This window comes from Schistocerca serialis, chromosome 6, assembly GCF_023864345.2.
Source record: "Schistocerca serialis cubense isolate TAMUIC-IGC-003099 chromosome 6, iqSchSeri2.2, whole genome shotgun sequence".
NCBI classification, from domain to species: Eukaryota; Metazoa; Arthropoda; class Insecta; order Orthoptera; family Acrididae; genus Schistocerca; species Schistocerca serialis.
This window is the reverse complement of record NC_064643.1, coordinates 333,650,641-333,667,907: the sequence shown is the minus strand read 5'-3', so window position 1 is coordinate 333,667,907 and position 17,267 is coordinate 333,650,641. Positions and strand designations below refer to the sequence as shown.

General features: G+C 44.6%; 1 protein-coding gene across 4 annotated transcripts in view; it reads right to left on the bottom strand.

Annotated features, from left to right (window-relative positions):
- LOC126484579 (semaphorin-1A) overlaps positions 1–17,267 on the bottom strand; it is an 893,741-nt gene that overhangs the window by 740,187 nt on the left and 136,287 nt on the right. For all 4 annotated transcript variants that reach the window (XM_050108140.1, XM_050108141.1, XM_050108142.1 and 1 more), the window contains exon 2: positions 5,236–5,370. In XM_050108140.1, the coding sequence (XP_049964097.1) occupies positions 5,236–5,347 (112 nt within the window). In that variant the 5' untranslated portion in view covers positions 5,348–5,370. The remainder of the gene's footprint in view (positions 1–5,235; positions 5,371–17,267) is intronic.

The following is a 17,267-nucleotide window of genomic DNA, read 5'->3' as shown; positions in this document are numbered from 1 at the left end:
AGAACTGTTTTGGGGGATCGCCGAATGACTGTTGAACAGATCGCCTCCAGAGTTGGCATGTCTGTCGGTTCTGTGTACACAATCCTGCATGACGACCTGAAAATGCGAAAAGTGTCATCCAGGTGGGTGCCACGAATGCTGACAGATGACCACATGGCTGCCCGTGTGACATGTTGCCAAGCAATGTTGACGCGCAACGAGAGCATGAATGGGACTTTGGCGCTTTGTTTCTGGATTGAAAAATGGCATCCACGTCTCATCCATTGTCACAACCGACGAAAAGAGTCAGCTCAATGGAAGCACACAGATTCACCGCCACCAAAAAAATTTCGGGTAACCGCCAGTGCTGAAAAAATGATGGTGTCCATGTTCTGGGACAGCGAGGGCGTAATCCTTACCCATTGCGTTCCAAAGGGCACTACGGTAGCAGGTGCATCCTACGAAAATGTTTTGAAGAACAAATTCCTTCCTGCACTGCAACAAAAGCATCCGGGAAGGGCTGCGCGTGTGCTGTTTCACCAAGACAACGCACCCGCACATCGAGCTAATGTTACGCAACAATTTCTTCGTGATAACAACTTTGAAGTGATTCCTCATGCTCCCTACTCACCTGACCTGGCTCCTAGTGACTTTTGGCTTTTTCTAACAATGAAAGACACTCTCCGTGGCCGCACATTCACCAGCCGTGCTGCTATTGCCTCAGCGATTTTCCAGTGGTCGAAACAGACTCCTAAAGAAGCCTTCGCCGCTGCCATGGAATCATGGCGTTAGCGTTGTGAAAAATGTGTACGTCTGCAGGGCGATTACGTCGAGAAGTAAAGCCAGTTTCATCGATTTCGGGTGAGTAGTTAATTAGAAAAAAAATCGGAGGCTTAGAACTTGAATGCACCTCGTAGAAAACTACGTCTGAAATGGGCACGTGACCATCGGTACTAGACGTTGAGGCACTGGCAGACTGTTGCATGGTCTGATGAATCCCGAAACCTTCATCATGCTGATGGGAGGGCGCGAATCTGTCGTATTCCAGAGGAGCATCTCTTTGTCACCTGTACTGTGGGACAGAGACAAGCTGGCGGCGGCTCCACAATGCTCTGGGGGAGCATTCGATGGGTTCAGCGCAGCTCGTGCAAGGCACCATGACTGCCAAGGAGCATCGTACACCGACTGCAGACCACGAAGATGATGATCATGTTTCCGGGCGGCAATGGGATTTTTCAGCAACATAACGCACCATGTCACAATGCTACACGTGTGACGGAGTGGTTCGCGGAACACAATGTGCTTTCAAACTAAAGTCCGAAAAAATGTTAACTAAGTTTTGGAAACAGATAAAAATCGGATGGTGCAATGCCGAGACTGTGTGGATGATGATCTATGACAGTGGAGCCAAGTCGTCGGATAGTTGCAGATGTCACACCGATCGTGTGTGGTCTGGCATTGCCATGTTGAGGGAGAAAGTGCCCCAAGCGTGGAGGAACTTTTCGAATTCGGAACCCGATTACAGCACGCTGTTTCTCACGCGCCGGCATAGTTACATTACACACCGCCATTATACACGCTACAATTCAGAGCCCTCTAGCGACAGAGGGCTGCAAATACGTAAATATGAAGAACAAAGATGTAGGCATTACTTTTCAGCACGCCCTCGCGATCTGTATGCTACTGTTACACATTTAAAATCACGTAACAAAAATATTTCTTTGTTAGGCTTCATAGAGATAAGATTCCTCTTCCTGTTTCAACCAAAGTATACAGAAGTGGAATGAGGGGGGAAAAAAACGCACATGAGTGCATCACTACGATGTACTGTGGTCACGGCACGAGATGCCCGCTGTGACAGTGGCTGTAATGGCAGGTTTAAGGGGAACTTAATCGCAATGTTTAACTACGTACCTGTCTTTCTTAGGTTAACGTCAACGGGGGAAACCAGCTGTGGATGCCGGCCGCAGGGAAAATATCATGATCTGGCTAATGGTCCCCGGAGAAGAGTGTGGCCTCGCCTGCGTGTACTGTACAGCGCCATTGTGAAGCCAGAAGGCGGGCTCGCCCACGCGCTCAGATACAGTAGTCTACGAACCGCCGGACACAGCAAAGTCAACCTGTCGACGGCGAAAAGGCTTACGCGGTATCTGGTGTAGTTATGGAACTGTAGCTGCTGCAGGAACTCTTGAGGCTGTGGGGATGTAGGTTTTCAGCTGCGAAGTGTTGCTTTCATTTTGTAAGGTAGTGTATGTGATTTCAGGAATACAGCAGTATCGTAAATTCACCTCGGCAGTGGGAGGCGGGAAGGGAGCTGACTCATCAGCAGGAGCTCGGTTTTGTGCATTTTGGTGACAACCAATCAAAAAGCGAAAATGTGTCGGCCGTAAGCGTGAAAAGCGAGTGAGGAGCGCGGCGAGGGGCGATAACGAGTAATCAACACGAATGGAGACGTCGGGAGTCCCTGCCTCGGGGAGCGGAGAGACGCAGTGTTCGCAATTGAAAGCAAACTGCTGAAGGGAACTCGCTGTGGTTTCTTTACCTTTTGGATACCACAGATTTGTAAGTTACAGCAAGTAGCTTCCAGAAGACACTGGGATTTTAAGGGTAAGTTAAGCCTTACGTTTCTGTTATGTCTTTCTTTGCACGCTGGGTGGTTCTTAGTGGATACAGGTGCAAGGAACAGATGTCGTTCATGAACAGAAAATTCAGACATGAATTTATTCTACATCTAATGTATATAAAAAAAACACGTAACTTTGTTGCTATATTGGCAGCTTCAGTTGCTAACAGCAGACTGAATGCAGAAATACATACAGGTACAAAAGATTTATACATCTGTCACTCTTCAACATAATGTCTATTCAGAAAACGTCTAGCCCTGGCCACTTTAAAATCTGTAAATGTTATTCAACTGGCAAACACACAAAATAGGGCTCTGTGCATGAATGTACGAACTTAACAACACCCGCCGTTGGAGCTCCGGAGATGGGACGCTTTCATCTCATTGGTAGCGGCGTAATCGTTCGTGGCAGCGCCCTCGTGCCGTCGTGGCGGCCTAACTTGCGACGGATGGCGGCCGATACCGCAATTTCAAACTACTTAAAAGTATGGAATTTCCTGAGAGAAATAATGGAGCTCCAATTAATTTACGCTAGCGTGCTCTCCTTAGTAGGAAGTGTTTTTTCTCTTTAAGAGTTTATAGGTATTTTATGTTATCGCTGTTTTTCCTGTCCGTCGTAATCTTTGAATGGTGTGTACCAGAGAACGGGAGAAGAATTAGTCTAATTTTATTTCTTGTTATTTTATTTATTGTTGTCAGTCTTCCGACGTTGATGTACTGCAATGCTCCGATCCTACGAATGTATTTTGGGGCTTCGAGACAGTGAGAGGAGGAAAATTACACTTGTCTCACGGGATTAACGTTTCACAGAGAGACTGGCGGCCCAATCAGTTTGTTAGATGTATAGGTGCATGGAATTTCAGGCAGTCGAAAAGGAATATTTCTATTTATGTATGTATATAAAGGGTAGTACATCACATCACGATAGACAAGGTGAGAGGAAACTGCATTGTGCGCAGGCGTGAAACGAATACCGAATATTTTGTAGAAAAGTGCAGCCGTCTCATGGTTGGCGTGTTAAATGCAAAGATGCTGGCTGTAGGGATGTGGTAAAGTGTGACTTTCTGGTATCTATGATTTTTATAAACGCTGCTTTCCGGCAACCGATTTTGATTGCGGTTTGACACAGTTTACAATTGCATTTTACAAATTCTCATACTGTATCACTTCGCACTCCATCACCGTAGACGTTACCGTGCGATTAGTCCTAAGTAGCAACCAACAGGCAGTGGCAAGTGTATCTGCTGACATTTCTGGCCAGGTAAACTGTGTCAGTGCAACAGAAGTGACATGTTCAGGCCTGTAAAATGTGCGAATGGAGTATTTTTTAAATGTGCCATTGAAGTCATGAAGCAAGTTGAAAGGGATGATTGATAAATGTGAAATACACTGTGAGTGAATAGTGAAAATTCATTCTCTCCTTGCCAAAGCCGCGCCACAAGCCTAAATTTTCCGCCAAGTAGTTATTGATAAACACTTGCTTGTGACTTTGATGACAGAGCGAGTCAAACTGTGAGAATTCCAGATCTTGCAGTTGAGAGCTCACATCGGGAATAGTTTAGTGCAACACTTTAAGACACACGAGTTCACGAGATACACGCCATGATTCGTCAGAAGCGGCGTATTACCGTAGAAGCTTTAGCCAGGGAACTGAGTATCGGTGTGGTATCTGCTCATACCATTATCAGTGAGGTTCTCAAGTACTGTCTTTTACGTGCACGATGTGTGCCTAGATTGCTCACTGGAGAACGCAAGAAGACGTTCTCAGAGGACGACGATTTGAAAGTGTGATGAGGTTAAAGGAGCGGTGCAGTCTAGGTTGCGAGCACCATCTAAAATAATATTTTTAAGAATCAGACTCAGTTGCGCAAATTTTCTGATCTCTACCAGGTTTCGGCTAAATTAATCTAGCCTTCTTCAGAAGCATAAAACTACTGTGCCTTACTCTGGCATGTTATAGTAAACATTAAAATTAAAACCTATAGTACCGTGGCACCATGAATTCCGCGTGCAACGGTCAGTGCGAACGTAGTTGCCGCGGCCAATCGACTGCGTGGTGAAGACATGCCGGGGCTGGACTTCAGTTAAGTAGTTGAAGTTCGTGGATTGTGCCTTTCTCTAGCACGTTATAGTAATTTTATGCTTCTGAAGAAGGCTAGATTAATTTAGCCGAAACCTGGTAAAGACCAGAAAATTTGCGCAACTGAGGCTGATTCCTCAAAATATTAGTCTATCACAGTTGCTGACATGGCTGCAATTAAAAAAAAACTTTCATTCGAATGGAATAGAAAAGTTGGTACAACGGTGTGAGGAGTGTATCGGAAGGAAGGGTAGTTACGTTGAAAAATGAGATCTTGATGGCATCTGTAGAGATAAGGACACGCTTCGCAAAAAAATAGTTTGCTGTTATTTTTCGAATCACCCCCGTAGAAGTACGAACGTCGGTCAGGAGGTGGCAAGTAACAATGTTTAATGCTGCTTTCTGTTGCTACTCATTACTACTAGCTGCGACTGAAATTGCAGCCAGACACTATAAAGTTGTTACTGTCAACACTACGAATTCTCAACTACTGCGATTTGGAAGAGATGCCACCGCTTAGCCAGTAGCGTCGGCGCCAGCTGCGGGTACTCACCGAGCTGGACGTACATCTTGGGTCGGACGTTCTCCTGCCAGGGCGTGGCGCTGGCGGTGGGCGTCGCGAGGCAGAGCGCGGCTGCCACCAGGAGACACCGTCCGCCAGGCATCTCACATCGCCACCAGCCACGGGCTGCGGGCACACACAAACACACACACCTGTAAGCACCGCACGCGACTCAAACGAAGAACAAACATCAAATAAGGATGATGTTGCTGTCTACATCTACATCGATACTTCGCAAGCCAGCTTAAGGCGCGTGGCAGGAGGTGCTCCGTACCACTCGTGACGTATATATATATATTATATATGGTGCCTACAGTGTCACGTCTTTCAGTGTCATACGAATTTTTACTTTTTAAAGGGGATCACTTAAGACTATTTCCACGGGTTCGCCCCTCAAATTTCTCCCTCATATCACAAAATCGTCGTCTGATGTAGTACAAACTGAAAAAAAATAAATTCCTTTTAAAGCACAGTTTCGTGTATAATTTATATTCAAAACCTTACACCTGTGTCACAGAACAAATCCTACATCGAGAATACTTTACACAAGTTTAAGGCAAGAAATGCTTCCGATAATTATTACAGTATTTAAAGACCATCAAAATATGAACAGGCTGAAATGAACAAACAGTACATGAAACTATGTTAATCAATTCAACTGTAAAAAGCTAAGGAGAATATTATTAGCAAAATGAGAAATATGCACAAGTGAAATGCCAAAATGAGCACTTCTCAATTGGGAGTAAATCAAAACAATCAGAATGGCTGAAAGAGAGCACAATAACATGAGCCATAAACGAATAAGAGCTAAGCAACTAAGCAAATAAGAGAATAGGCAAAAATGAGATGCCAACAAAATGAGAGCTGGCCGAACTGCGTAGGCACTTATGTACGGTTGCGCTCCTGGCGGCACCTCGCGGCCCGTACGCAACACGCGCGCCTGCGATCGCAATGCACTCTTAGCGCTCGCGGCGGCGTCTAGCTGCCCGTACGCAAGTTGTGCGATTGCTGTCGCAGGTCGACCCTTAATCTATGATGTTACACACTACTAGTCATTTCCTTTCCTGTTCCACTCGCCAACAGAACAATGGAAAAACGACTGTCTGTATGTCTCTGTATGAGCCCTAATTTCTCGTATCTTATCTTCGTCGCCCTTACGCGCAGTTGGAGGCAGCAGAATTGTTCTACAGTCAACTTCAAATCCCGGTTCTCTAAATTTTATCAATAGTTTCCCTCGAAAAGAATGCCGCCTTCCCTCCGGGGTTTCCCAGTTTAGTTCCCGAAGCATCTACGTAACTCTTGCGCGTTGTTCGAAGCTCCAGTAACAATTCTAGCAGCCCGCATCTGAACTGCTTCGATGTCTTCCTTTAACCCGACCTGGTATGGATCCCAAACACTCTAGCAGTACTCAAGAATAGGTCGTACCAGCGTCCTATTTGGGATCTTCTTTACAGGTGAACCACTCATTCTTAAAATTCTCTCAATAAACAAACTGTTCTCACATGCTCGTTCCATTTCATACAGCTTTGCAACGATACGCCCAGATATTTAAACGACTTGACTCTGACAATAGAACACCACTAATGCTGTATCCACATTAAAATTCATTTTCTACATTTAGAGCTAGCTATCATTCGTCTCACCAACCAGAAATTTTGTCTAATTCGTCTTGTATCCTCCTACAATACACCTCCTGTACACCAGAGCGTCATCAGCAAACAACTGCAGCCGGCTGCCCATCTTGTGCGTCAAATCATCAAATCATTTATGTATATAGAGAATAAAAGCGTACCTAGCACACTTCCTTGGAGCACTCCTGAAGATAACCTTGTCTCTAATGAACACTCGCCGTCGAGGACAACATACTGGGTTCTATAGCTTACGAAGTCTTCGAACCATCCAATCACATCTGTGAACCTATTCCGTGTGTTCGTACGTTCTTTGACAGTCTATAATGGACCACCGCGTCGAACCCTTTCCGGAAATCTAGAAATACGGAATCTGTCTGTTGCCCTCCACAGAGCATTAAGCATACTGTAAGTTCCATTATACTGACTCCTGACAGTTTATTAAGTGATTTGGATATCCACCTTTTGCTGTAATCTCCTACTTATATAAGAACCTCTTTCCTCATCGATCCAAAAATCAGCCGGACAGACTCCTAGTTTTTATGATACTATATTCTCCGAAAGTTAGCTATAACACCTGGAAATTAATATACTTAAAATTATAAATGCTTCTACAACAATAAATTTTTTCTTGGGGTGGGCTGGGGGGGGGGGGGGGGAATCCAGAACCTCATAAACCTTCTCCCCACTTCCTCATGGTTATCAGCGCCCTTGTTAAATATTAATTAAATGCTTACGTCAGTGATAAAAAAAAGTCCTGCCTCGTAACAGACGCTATTCCAAAACCAAAAGGCCGGCCGTTGTGCCTGCGCAGTTCTAGGCACTTCAGTCTGGAACCGCGCGACCGCTACGGTCGCAGGTTCGAATCCTGCCTCGGGCATGGATGTGTATGATGCCCTTACGTTAGTTAAGTTTAAGTAGTTCTAAGTTCTAGGGGACTGATGACCTCAGATGTTAAGTCCCATAGTGCTCAGAGCCATTTTTTCGTCCCTTTGGTTTTCAAATGGCTCAGAGCCATTTGAAATGGCTCCGAGCACTATGGGACTCACCTTTTGCTGTAAAAAAATGGCTCTAAGCACTATGGGACTCAACTGCTGTGGTCATAAGTCCCCTAGAACTTAGAACTACTTAAACCTAACTAACCTAAGGACATCACACACATCCGTGCCCGAGGTAGGATTCGAACCTGCGACCGTAGCAGTCACACGGTTCCGGACTGCGCGCCTAGAACCGCGAGACCACCGCGGCCGGCCCCAAAGGGACGAGAGGAGGTTTGGGGAGGGAGAGGGGGGAGGAGAGAGAGAGAGAGAGAGAGAGAGAGAGAGAGAGAGAGAGAGAGAGAGAGAGATTTGGGGGGGGGGGAGGGAGGTTTATGGAGTCATGAATTACCTCTCCCTCCCACCAAAAAAATTATTTTTCTAGAAGCGTGTACAACTTAAAATATATGTAGTTCGCAGGTATGATAGCTAACTTTCGGAGAATATAATACCATAAAAACAAAGGGTCTGTTGGGCTCATTTTAGGATTGATGAGTGGTGAGGCTTTTACACGATTGGGAGATTACAGTAAAATATGGATATCCATATCGATTAATAAAATGCAAGAGGCTGTGTAATGAAACTTACTTTATGTTTGATGCTCCCAGTTGCGCAGGGTAAAAGAGTTCAATAAACCAAGATGTGACACAAAGGTGTATTTTTCCGCCTACTTAATGTATGTAAACGATAATATCAGAAAACTGAAAGAAACGGGGTCATTATAAACAAGAACAAATAAATTAACATACTACTACTGCTGAGGAAATTTTATACTGATGTTCAAAACTTACAGATGAATGTAACTTTCACATCCTGTGTCACTGCCAAATAACATAGTTCGGTGAAACTTGGACCATGCATACAAAGAACTACTACAGTATAGTACAGAAGTTAACTGAAAGAAATACGCAATGAAATGAATAGAAATACACTTTAAATCAAAGACTGAAGTCACCGTAATTTATGACGGTCAGCTGGACATTACTTAACACGGGATAGTCATCGAGAAAATGGAAGGAGATGTTTCATGTACATAGAGAGAGCGCCAAACCACAGGCTGTCCAAAGGAGAGGAATGGTCGACCACGGTCAACTACAGCAGCAGACGGCCGCTACAATGTGCAACAGGCAAGAAGGGACTCATGTCAAACAGCGCCTGCAACTGCAACGACGTTTAACGTAACTACAAGGCACACGATCTCACCCTCCACAGTGGAACGACCACTGCATGGGAGTAGTCTGTTTGCCGGATGATCAGTACACTGAGTGTTCCTTCGGCATCCGCACATCGGCGGTACCGTTTGAGATGGTGCCATGAGTATAGGGACTAAGCCAACGAGGAGTGGGACCGCGAGCTCTGAGATGAGAGCAGATTCAGTCTGAGATGTGACGCTTCACATAACCTAAAATGTCAAGAGGTGGTTGTTGTTGTGGTCTTCAGTCCTGAGACTGGTTTGGTGCAGCTCTCCATGCTACTCTATCCTGTGCAAGCTTCTTCATCTCCCAGTACCTACTACAACCTACATCCTTCTGAATCTGCTTAGTGTATTCATCTCTTGGTCTCTCTCTACGATTTTTACCCTCCACGCTGCCCTCCGATGCTACACTGGCGATCCCTTGAAGCCTCAGAACATGTCCTACCAACCGATCCCTTCTTCTAGTCAAGTTGTGCCACAAACTCCTCTTCTCCCCAATTCTATTCAATACCACCTCATTAGTTATGTGATCTATCCATCTAATCTTCAGCATTCTTCTGTAGCACCACATTTCGAAAGCTTCTATTCTCTTCTTGTCTTAACTATTTATCGTCCATGTTTCACTTCCATACATGGATACTCTCCATACAAATACTTTCAGAAACGACTTCCTGACACTTAAATCTATACTCGACGTTAACAAATTTCTCTTCTTCAGAAACGCTTTCCTTGCCATTGCCAGTCTACATTTTATATCCTCTCTACTTCGACCATCATCAGTTATTTCACTCCCCAAATACCAAAGCTCATCTATTACATTAAGTGTCTCACTTCCTAATCTAATTCCCTCAGCATCACCCGACTTAATTCAAATGGTTCAAATGGCTCTGAGCACTATGGGACTCAACTGCTGAGGTCATTAGTCCCCTAGAACTTAGAACTAGTTAAACCTAACTAACCTAAGGACATCACAAACATCCATGCCCGAGGCAGGATTCGAACCTGCGACCGTAGCGGTCTTGCGGTTCCAGACTGCAGCGCCTTTAACCGCACGGCCACTTCGGCCGGCCCGACTTAATTCGACTACATTCCATAATCCTCGTTTTGCTTTTGTTGATGTTCATCTAATACCCTCCTTTCAAGGCGCATCTAGGAACATTGTAGAACACGAGCGTTTTGGCGGTCCAAGTGTCCACGTTGTAGGGAGGCATGATGTTCCATGGACGTACTGATCTCCAAATCTTTGAACACGTTATACTTTAATGGCCAACGTTGTGACTCAATACTCCTTCCTTCCTTATGTGCGTCTTTTCAGCGGTGCACTCAGCTCTTCAATTTTTAAGTATGACAATGCGCGACCGCTTCGAACAGCAGTGATGGAGCAGCTCCTGGAACGAGAGAACATTCGGCGAATGCACTGGCTGGCCCGTTGTCCCCGACGTCAACTCCATCGACCGCTGTGGGGTGCGTCGGGGAGCCGCGCTGTGGCACGTCAGCACGCACAATGACTATCGAGCAGCTGTCATCCGCGCTGGTGAAGCAATGGAACGTCCTACCACAACAGCCTTGTGTCCAGCGTGGGAGCACGTTGCAGGGCGTGCACTGCTGGCCGTGCTGACCACACACCCTATTAGAGCCTTGTCCCGCCGTTTGTAATGCCCAAGGGACCATCTTGATTCGCGGTGACTTCACTGTAATTATTGTCTTTGAATAATAGTCTCATTTCTGTTCGTCTCATTGCGTATTTCTCAGTTACATTCTGCACTGTACCTCAGCTATTCATTCTATGTATCTACATCTACATCGATACTCTACAAATCACATTTAAGTGCCTGACAGAGGGTTAATGGAACCAACTTCACAATTCTCTATTATTCCAATCTCGTATAGCGCGCGGAAAGAATGGACACCTGTATCTTTCCGTACGGGCTCTGATTTCCTCCCTATATAGGTCGGTGTCAGCAAAATATTTTCGCATTCGGAGGAGAAAGTTGATGATTGGAATTTCGTGAGAAGATTCCGTCGCAGCGAAAAATGCTTTTCTTTTAATGATTTCCAGCCCAAATCCTGTATCATTTCTGTGACACTCTCTCCCATATTTCGCGATAATACAAAACGTGCTGCCTTTCTTTGAATTTTTTCGATGTACTCCGTCAGTCCTATGTATGGTAAAAGTTTCATCGCGCTATGTCACTTGGCAGTGACACATCATGCGAAAGTTAATTCCGTGGTTAAGTTTTGCATACCAGCGTATTAATGGTAAATTCTGAAGTAAAGAACAAAAATCAATCCATCTTTTAAACTTAATTGGAGAGGACCATATTTTTAAGGTAGGAGTAGGTACAACTAAGACAACGGCATTACATGAGTAATAACCATTACGAAATAAAACTAATTGAAGATCGCATTCTGGACCAAGTTATGCCCTTCAGTTACCTAGGGAACTACATAACTTTTAACGAACGTAAGGATATAGACGTCAGGTGAGAAAGATATCAAAGTATATGTAGCACTGTAACGAGAAAAGGACAAAAATGAAATTGTATAAAGTGATGAATACAATTTTTCTACTGTATGACTGTGAATCTTGGATTATGAAGAGAAAAGATTCTAGCCGTGTTCAGGCGGCTCAAATGAAATTTTCACAAGCAGTCAAAGGTTGCACTACGTTGGAAACAATTCCTAATGAAAACATTGCTGCGAACTGAATATTTTTGCAGTGGGTGACAAGAAGAAGAACGTAAAACTGGGAGAAACATCTGCAACGAATGGAAGGAACAAGAATTCCACAGATGGTCTTACAATACATACCCAAAGGGACATAAGACGGCCATTTAAAACATGGAACTATGGCCAGAACAGGTCGGTAGGCCTCATCTGTGAAAGAAGAACACAACTAAGAGTCTCTCAAAAGGAGAGGAACTTATAAGCTACTTTTAACGCAAGCTGCTTGCGTCAGAGCCAGCTCACGTGGTCTGACCGGTAGCATTCCAGCCACATAAGGATGCACATTCAAAGACTGATCCCACCTGCTACCAACAAGATACCCGACAAATTTCGTGAGCCCACAGGTAGAATCAGAAAACAACAGGTAGTTTAGTAAAGCACAACAGAAAAAATACCCACCACTAAAAATAATAAGTAGCAGAAAGGCTGAATTCTTCATTTACACGCTCGTATACCCATAGCTAGGAGATCGGTGTTCGGTGTTCACAACCTTGATGCTTAGTGAAATGCTGCTAACAGTGCGTGCACACTTCGATTTTCTAATGTGTAAAGTACGACGTTATCAAAATTTTAAGTCTGTTGTTATTATAGTTCTTAAATTTACTGTGTGACAAGTACTTACAAATTTCGGACGTAAGCTTTTCAAGGGCTACAGTTTTCTGAAGTGCAATTCGTTGGTCGTTATGCTCTTCGGCAATTCGGTGAGTCTATTAAGATCAAAACTCCACGACATCAGTCTTGATAAGGAAGCACCAACATTACAAACATGTACTTGAATCAAGGAGGTTGTATCCTCGTCAGTTCCAACATCATAACAACCACAAAGTGCAAAACATCCCTGGATACCACAGTCCACACTACAGAGAAGCTGTCTGAAGAGAATTGGTATACACACTACCCAGGATCAGGGCACACATAGGAAACTGTGCAGAGAAATACAGCGCAATTGTGAAAGGATCAGACATTTCACTAACGGTGTCTGTGAAGAAATAGAAGAACATAATAATTACAATCAAGTTCGTAGTCTTTTCAAGAAACCTGGTACCATCACAGGTGAATTTAACCCTCGTACGTGGGTGGTAGACGAAGAGAATGGCAACCCTACCGGAGACAAGGAAAACGCTGTTGCGAGGTTGAAAAAGTATTGTGAAAAGTTGTATTCTGGAATTAACGATCGTGTGGAAATCAAGAAGTTAAGCAACTTACTATCTTACGGGTCAATCAGGAACAGCAGATTTTGCTGAAGTAAAAGGAACTTGTGAACAAACTCTCGACATGCGACTAATGAACGAGAAATTGCGAGAATTCTGTGTTCCTGTTTTTGTCTGCTTGCTTTAATATAGGAAAGCGTTTGACTGTATTTTCTGGGAAAATTTCTGGCAGATGCTTGAAGAGCTTGGTATCCCACACATCTGACAGCACTGATCAGATGTCTATACAATAACCACCAAGCATCTGTGAAGAATAATGCCTGCACGGGTGATTTCTTCAGGGTACTAAGAGTGACAAATGGTTGTATCCTATGCCCCCAGCAGCCCATAATCTATACGAACATGTCATTAGGAAAGCTCTTAATGGTTGGACTAATGGCATCTCATTTAGTGAAAGAACTATTAATAACCACCGATTTGCTGATGAAACCATGCATTTAGCCATCAGCGGAGACGAACTTGCTGAGCTACTAATCGAAGTAAAGGACGTTAATCTATCGAATGGATCAGACATCAACATCAGCAGCTCTAAACTCATGATAATTGTTCGAGGACCTCAGGTCCTACTCTCAAATCGATTAAAAGAACAGGTAGTCATTCATTCTTTGTTCTGTTTTGGGTCAACACGGGACGTTGTGAAGGTGAGAAGACCAATCAAGAGCGAGTGGCTACGAAGCAGCTAACCAAAATCTGGTAGAAACAGATCCATATCGAACAACAGAGAGATTCGACTTGTTGAAACGCTCATGTTTTCAATGTTTTTTAAAGCTAGCAAAATAGACTTTTTAAGAGCAGAGGTAAGCATCGTAATGCTGGCGCAGGATGCTGACCATAAAAAGGTTCAAAAGAAAACTAATATGCCCACTATCGAGCAATTCACTATTTCCAGGCACCTTTCTTCTAATGCCAACCAAAAAAATTCTGCAGTTCTTTGGCCATATTTTGACGTGCAGAAAGTTTAGAGAAAATAATCACAGAAGGAATGATGGAGTGCACGAAACCAAAAGGGAGAGCAGCGAGGAGGTGGATGGATCAAAGCAAGAACAACTTCAGTCTACCTCTTCAGCGGGCTTGGACACACTAGGATAACAGTGTCACAACGCTAAGCAATGAGCACAACTACTTATGATGATGATGATGATGATGATGATAATGATGGTGGTGGTTATTCTAAACCAAGGTAGTATTCATAGATTAAAAAGCTATTACTAAAATTGTACACGTCTGCGGCGCACTTAACGTGGGGGTGACTGGAAGTTACACTTTCTTTGGGGGGAGGGGGCGGGGGGAGAGGCGAGGGAGGAGTGGGCCAACGGAGACAGTACGGAAACCCTAAGAACCGAATACTGGATCTGTGCCTGTCTCTTCAGCAATCTTCTTGGGACAATGGCCCATGGACACAGACTATGAGCGCCTTCCAACAATGACACCACCCACAGTTGTTTCTTATCAATACATTACAACGGATGGTAAAAAAAATCGCGTTTGGAAGGACCCATTTCTACATACCCTTCCATTACGCTTGAATAAAACCGTAATACAGTCACGAAAAGACACTAAACAAAACTAAAATTAGCTGAAAAATGCTAAATGTTAATCCTCGTACATATAATGGCTTACCACTAATAACAAGGAAAGAGCCAACCACTGTGAGAACAAGTAAACTCTGGGTGACAGTTCTAAGCGCGGATGTTACATGTATTAAAATAAACACCTGAGTCTCAGTTTAAAATTCTGTAACAAAAGAGAAATGGACACGCAGTCAAAACTGTAAAACTGAGTCTGATAATCGTGGCTGGCTTTATTACCGACTAAAAAATGGATGAACCAATCTGCCATACATCAAACTAACATATCCAATTTGAAACTTCGTGTCACATTAAAATTGTGTGTTGGGGTGGGACTCGAACCTGGGACCTTTACCTTTCGCGTGCATTTACTCAACAGACTGTCATTCAAGTACGACCCAAAGACCCGAAAATGAAGCTGTAAGGGCGGGTCGGTGAGTCGTGCTTGGATGACACAGTCGGTTGAGTACTTGCACTTGCACCCTAAAGACAAAGGTCCCAGGTTCGTTCCCAATTCAACACACAGTTTTAATCTGTCTGGTAATTTCAAACCAGCGCACAATCCGCTGCAGAGCGAAAATCCATTCTGGAGCCCCGCAGTAATTTGGGCAGGAGTTCTGACAACAAACAAAACCGCAACATCTTTTCCACACTCGTAGCACTGACATTTTAATACGAGTACAATGGGCAAATTGTTATCAAGAAACAAAAACGTGCCCTCTTGTCAGAATATAACGTACACTCGAAGCAAGAAGCGGGGGGATATGAAATAGGACCGCGAGTAAAATCTGTAGTATCGAAGGCGAATGGACAGCGGCGGCTCAAAAACATTTTTCCACACAAGAGACTCAACATTTGCCATCTGATCCCCCTCGCTTCCCCTCGTACATTTTCACCCGTGTCAGTTTTCGCTACTATTTGCGATACACACAGTATATAAATATTGCACTTGGGCGCTCTCTCACCTTGGTGCCCCAAGAGGTGGCTGGTGTCACTTGTGCCTTAAATGGGCCCTGAGACTGGAATACGTACGCACTTTGGGAAAGTGCTGTGCATCTGTAAAGTTAATCGCATACAGTACGCTTGCTCGGTCTTTTCGAGAGTACTGCCGCAACATTGAGTGTCTTCACCAAGTAAGACATAGAACGAATTCACAGATCCGCATCTAGGCACGCAGCAGATCGATATAAGCCAAACCAAAGTGTTACACAGATGCTCAGGCAATTCCTGAAAAATATTCTCAGTAAAGGCTACAGTTTGCGTCACAGAATCCTGTAGCGTACATTTAGAGAGCCAGCATTCGAGCAAGATTGTACGACAGCACTGTTCCCACCACTGTATGTCACGCGTAGGTATTAGGAGAATAAAAGGGAGACACCAGGAGTCGTACAGAAAGCATACGGATAGTCATTTTTCCCATTGCTCAATACAGAAGTGAAATACTGGGCATTAAAATTGCTACACCAAGAAGAAATGCAGATCATAAACGGGTATTCATTGGACAAATATACTACACTAGAACTGACATGTGATTACATTTTCACGCAATTTGGGTGCATAGATCCTGAGAAATCAGTACCCAGAACAACCAACTCTAGCCGTAATAACGGCCTTGATACGCCTGGGCATTGAGTCAAACAGAGCTTGGATGGCGTGTACAGGTACAGCTGCCCATGCAGCTTCAACACGATACCACAGTTCATCAAGAGTAATGACTGGGGTATTGTGGCGAGCCAGTTGCTCGGCCACCATTTACCAGACGTTGTCAATTGGTGAGAGATCTGGAGAATGTGCTGGCCAGGGCAGCAGTCGAACATTTTCTGCATCCGGAAAGGCCCGTACAGGACCTGCACCATGCGGTCGTGCATTAGCCTGCTGAAATGTAGGGTTTCGCAGAGATCGAATGAAGGGTAGAGCCACGGGTCGTAACGCATCTGAAATGTAACGTCCACTGTTCAAAGTGCCCGCCGTCAATGCGAACAAGAGGTGACCGAGACGTGTAACCAATGGCACCCCATACCATCACGCCGGATGATACGCCAGTATGGCGATGATGAATACACGCTTCCAATGTGCGTTCACCGCGATGTCGTCAAACACGGATGCGACCATCATGATGCTGTAAACAGAACCTGGATTCATCCGAAAAAATGACGATTTGCCATTCGTGCATCCAGGTTCGTCGTCGAGTACACCATCGCAGGCGCTCCTGTCTGTGATGCAGCGTCAAGAGTAACCACAGCCATGGTCTCCGAGCTGATAGTGCATGCTGCTGCAAACGTCGTCGAACTGTTCGTGCAGATGGTTGTTGTCTTGCAAACGTCCCCATGTGTTGACTCAGGGTTCGAGACGTGGCTGCACGATTCGTTACAGCCATGCGGATAAGATGCCTGTCATTTCGACTGCTAGTGATGAGAGGCCGTTGGGATCCAGCACGGCGTTCCATATTACCCTCCTGAACCCACCGATTCCATTTTCTGCTAACAGTCATTGAATCTCGACCAACGCGAGCAGCAATGTCGCGATACGATAAACCGCAATCGCATTAGGCTACTATCCGACCTTTATCAAAGTCGGAAACGTGATGGTACGCATTTCTCCTCCTTACACGAGGCATCACAACAACGTTTCACCAGGCAACGCCGGTCAACTGGTGT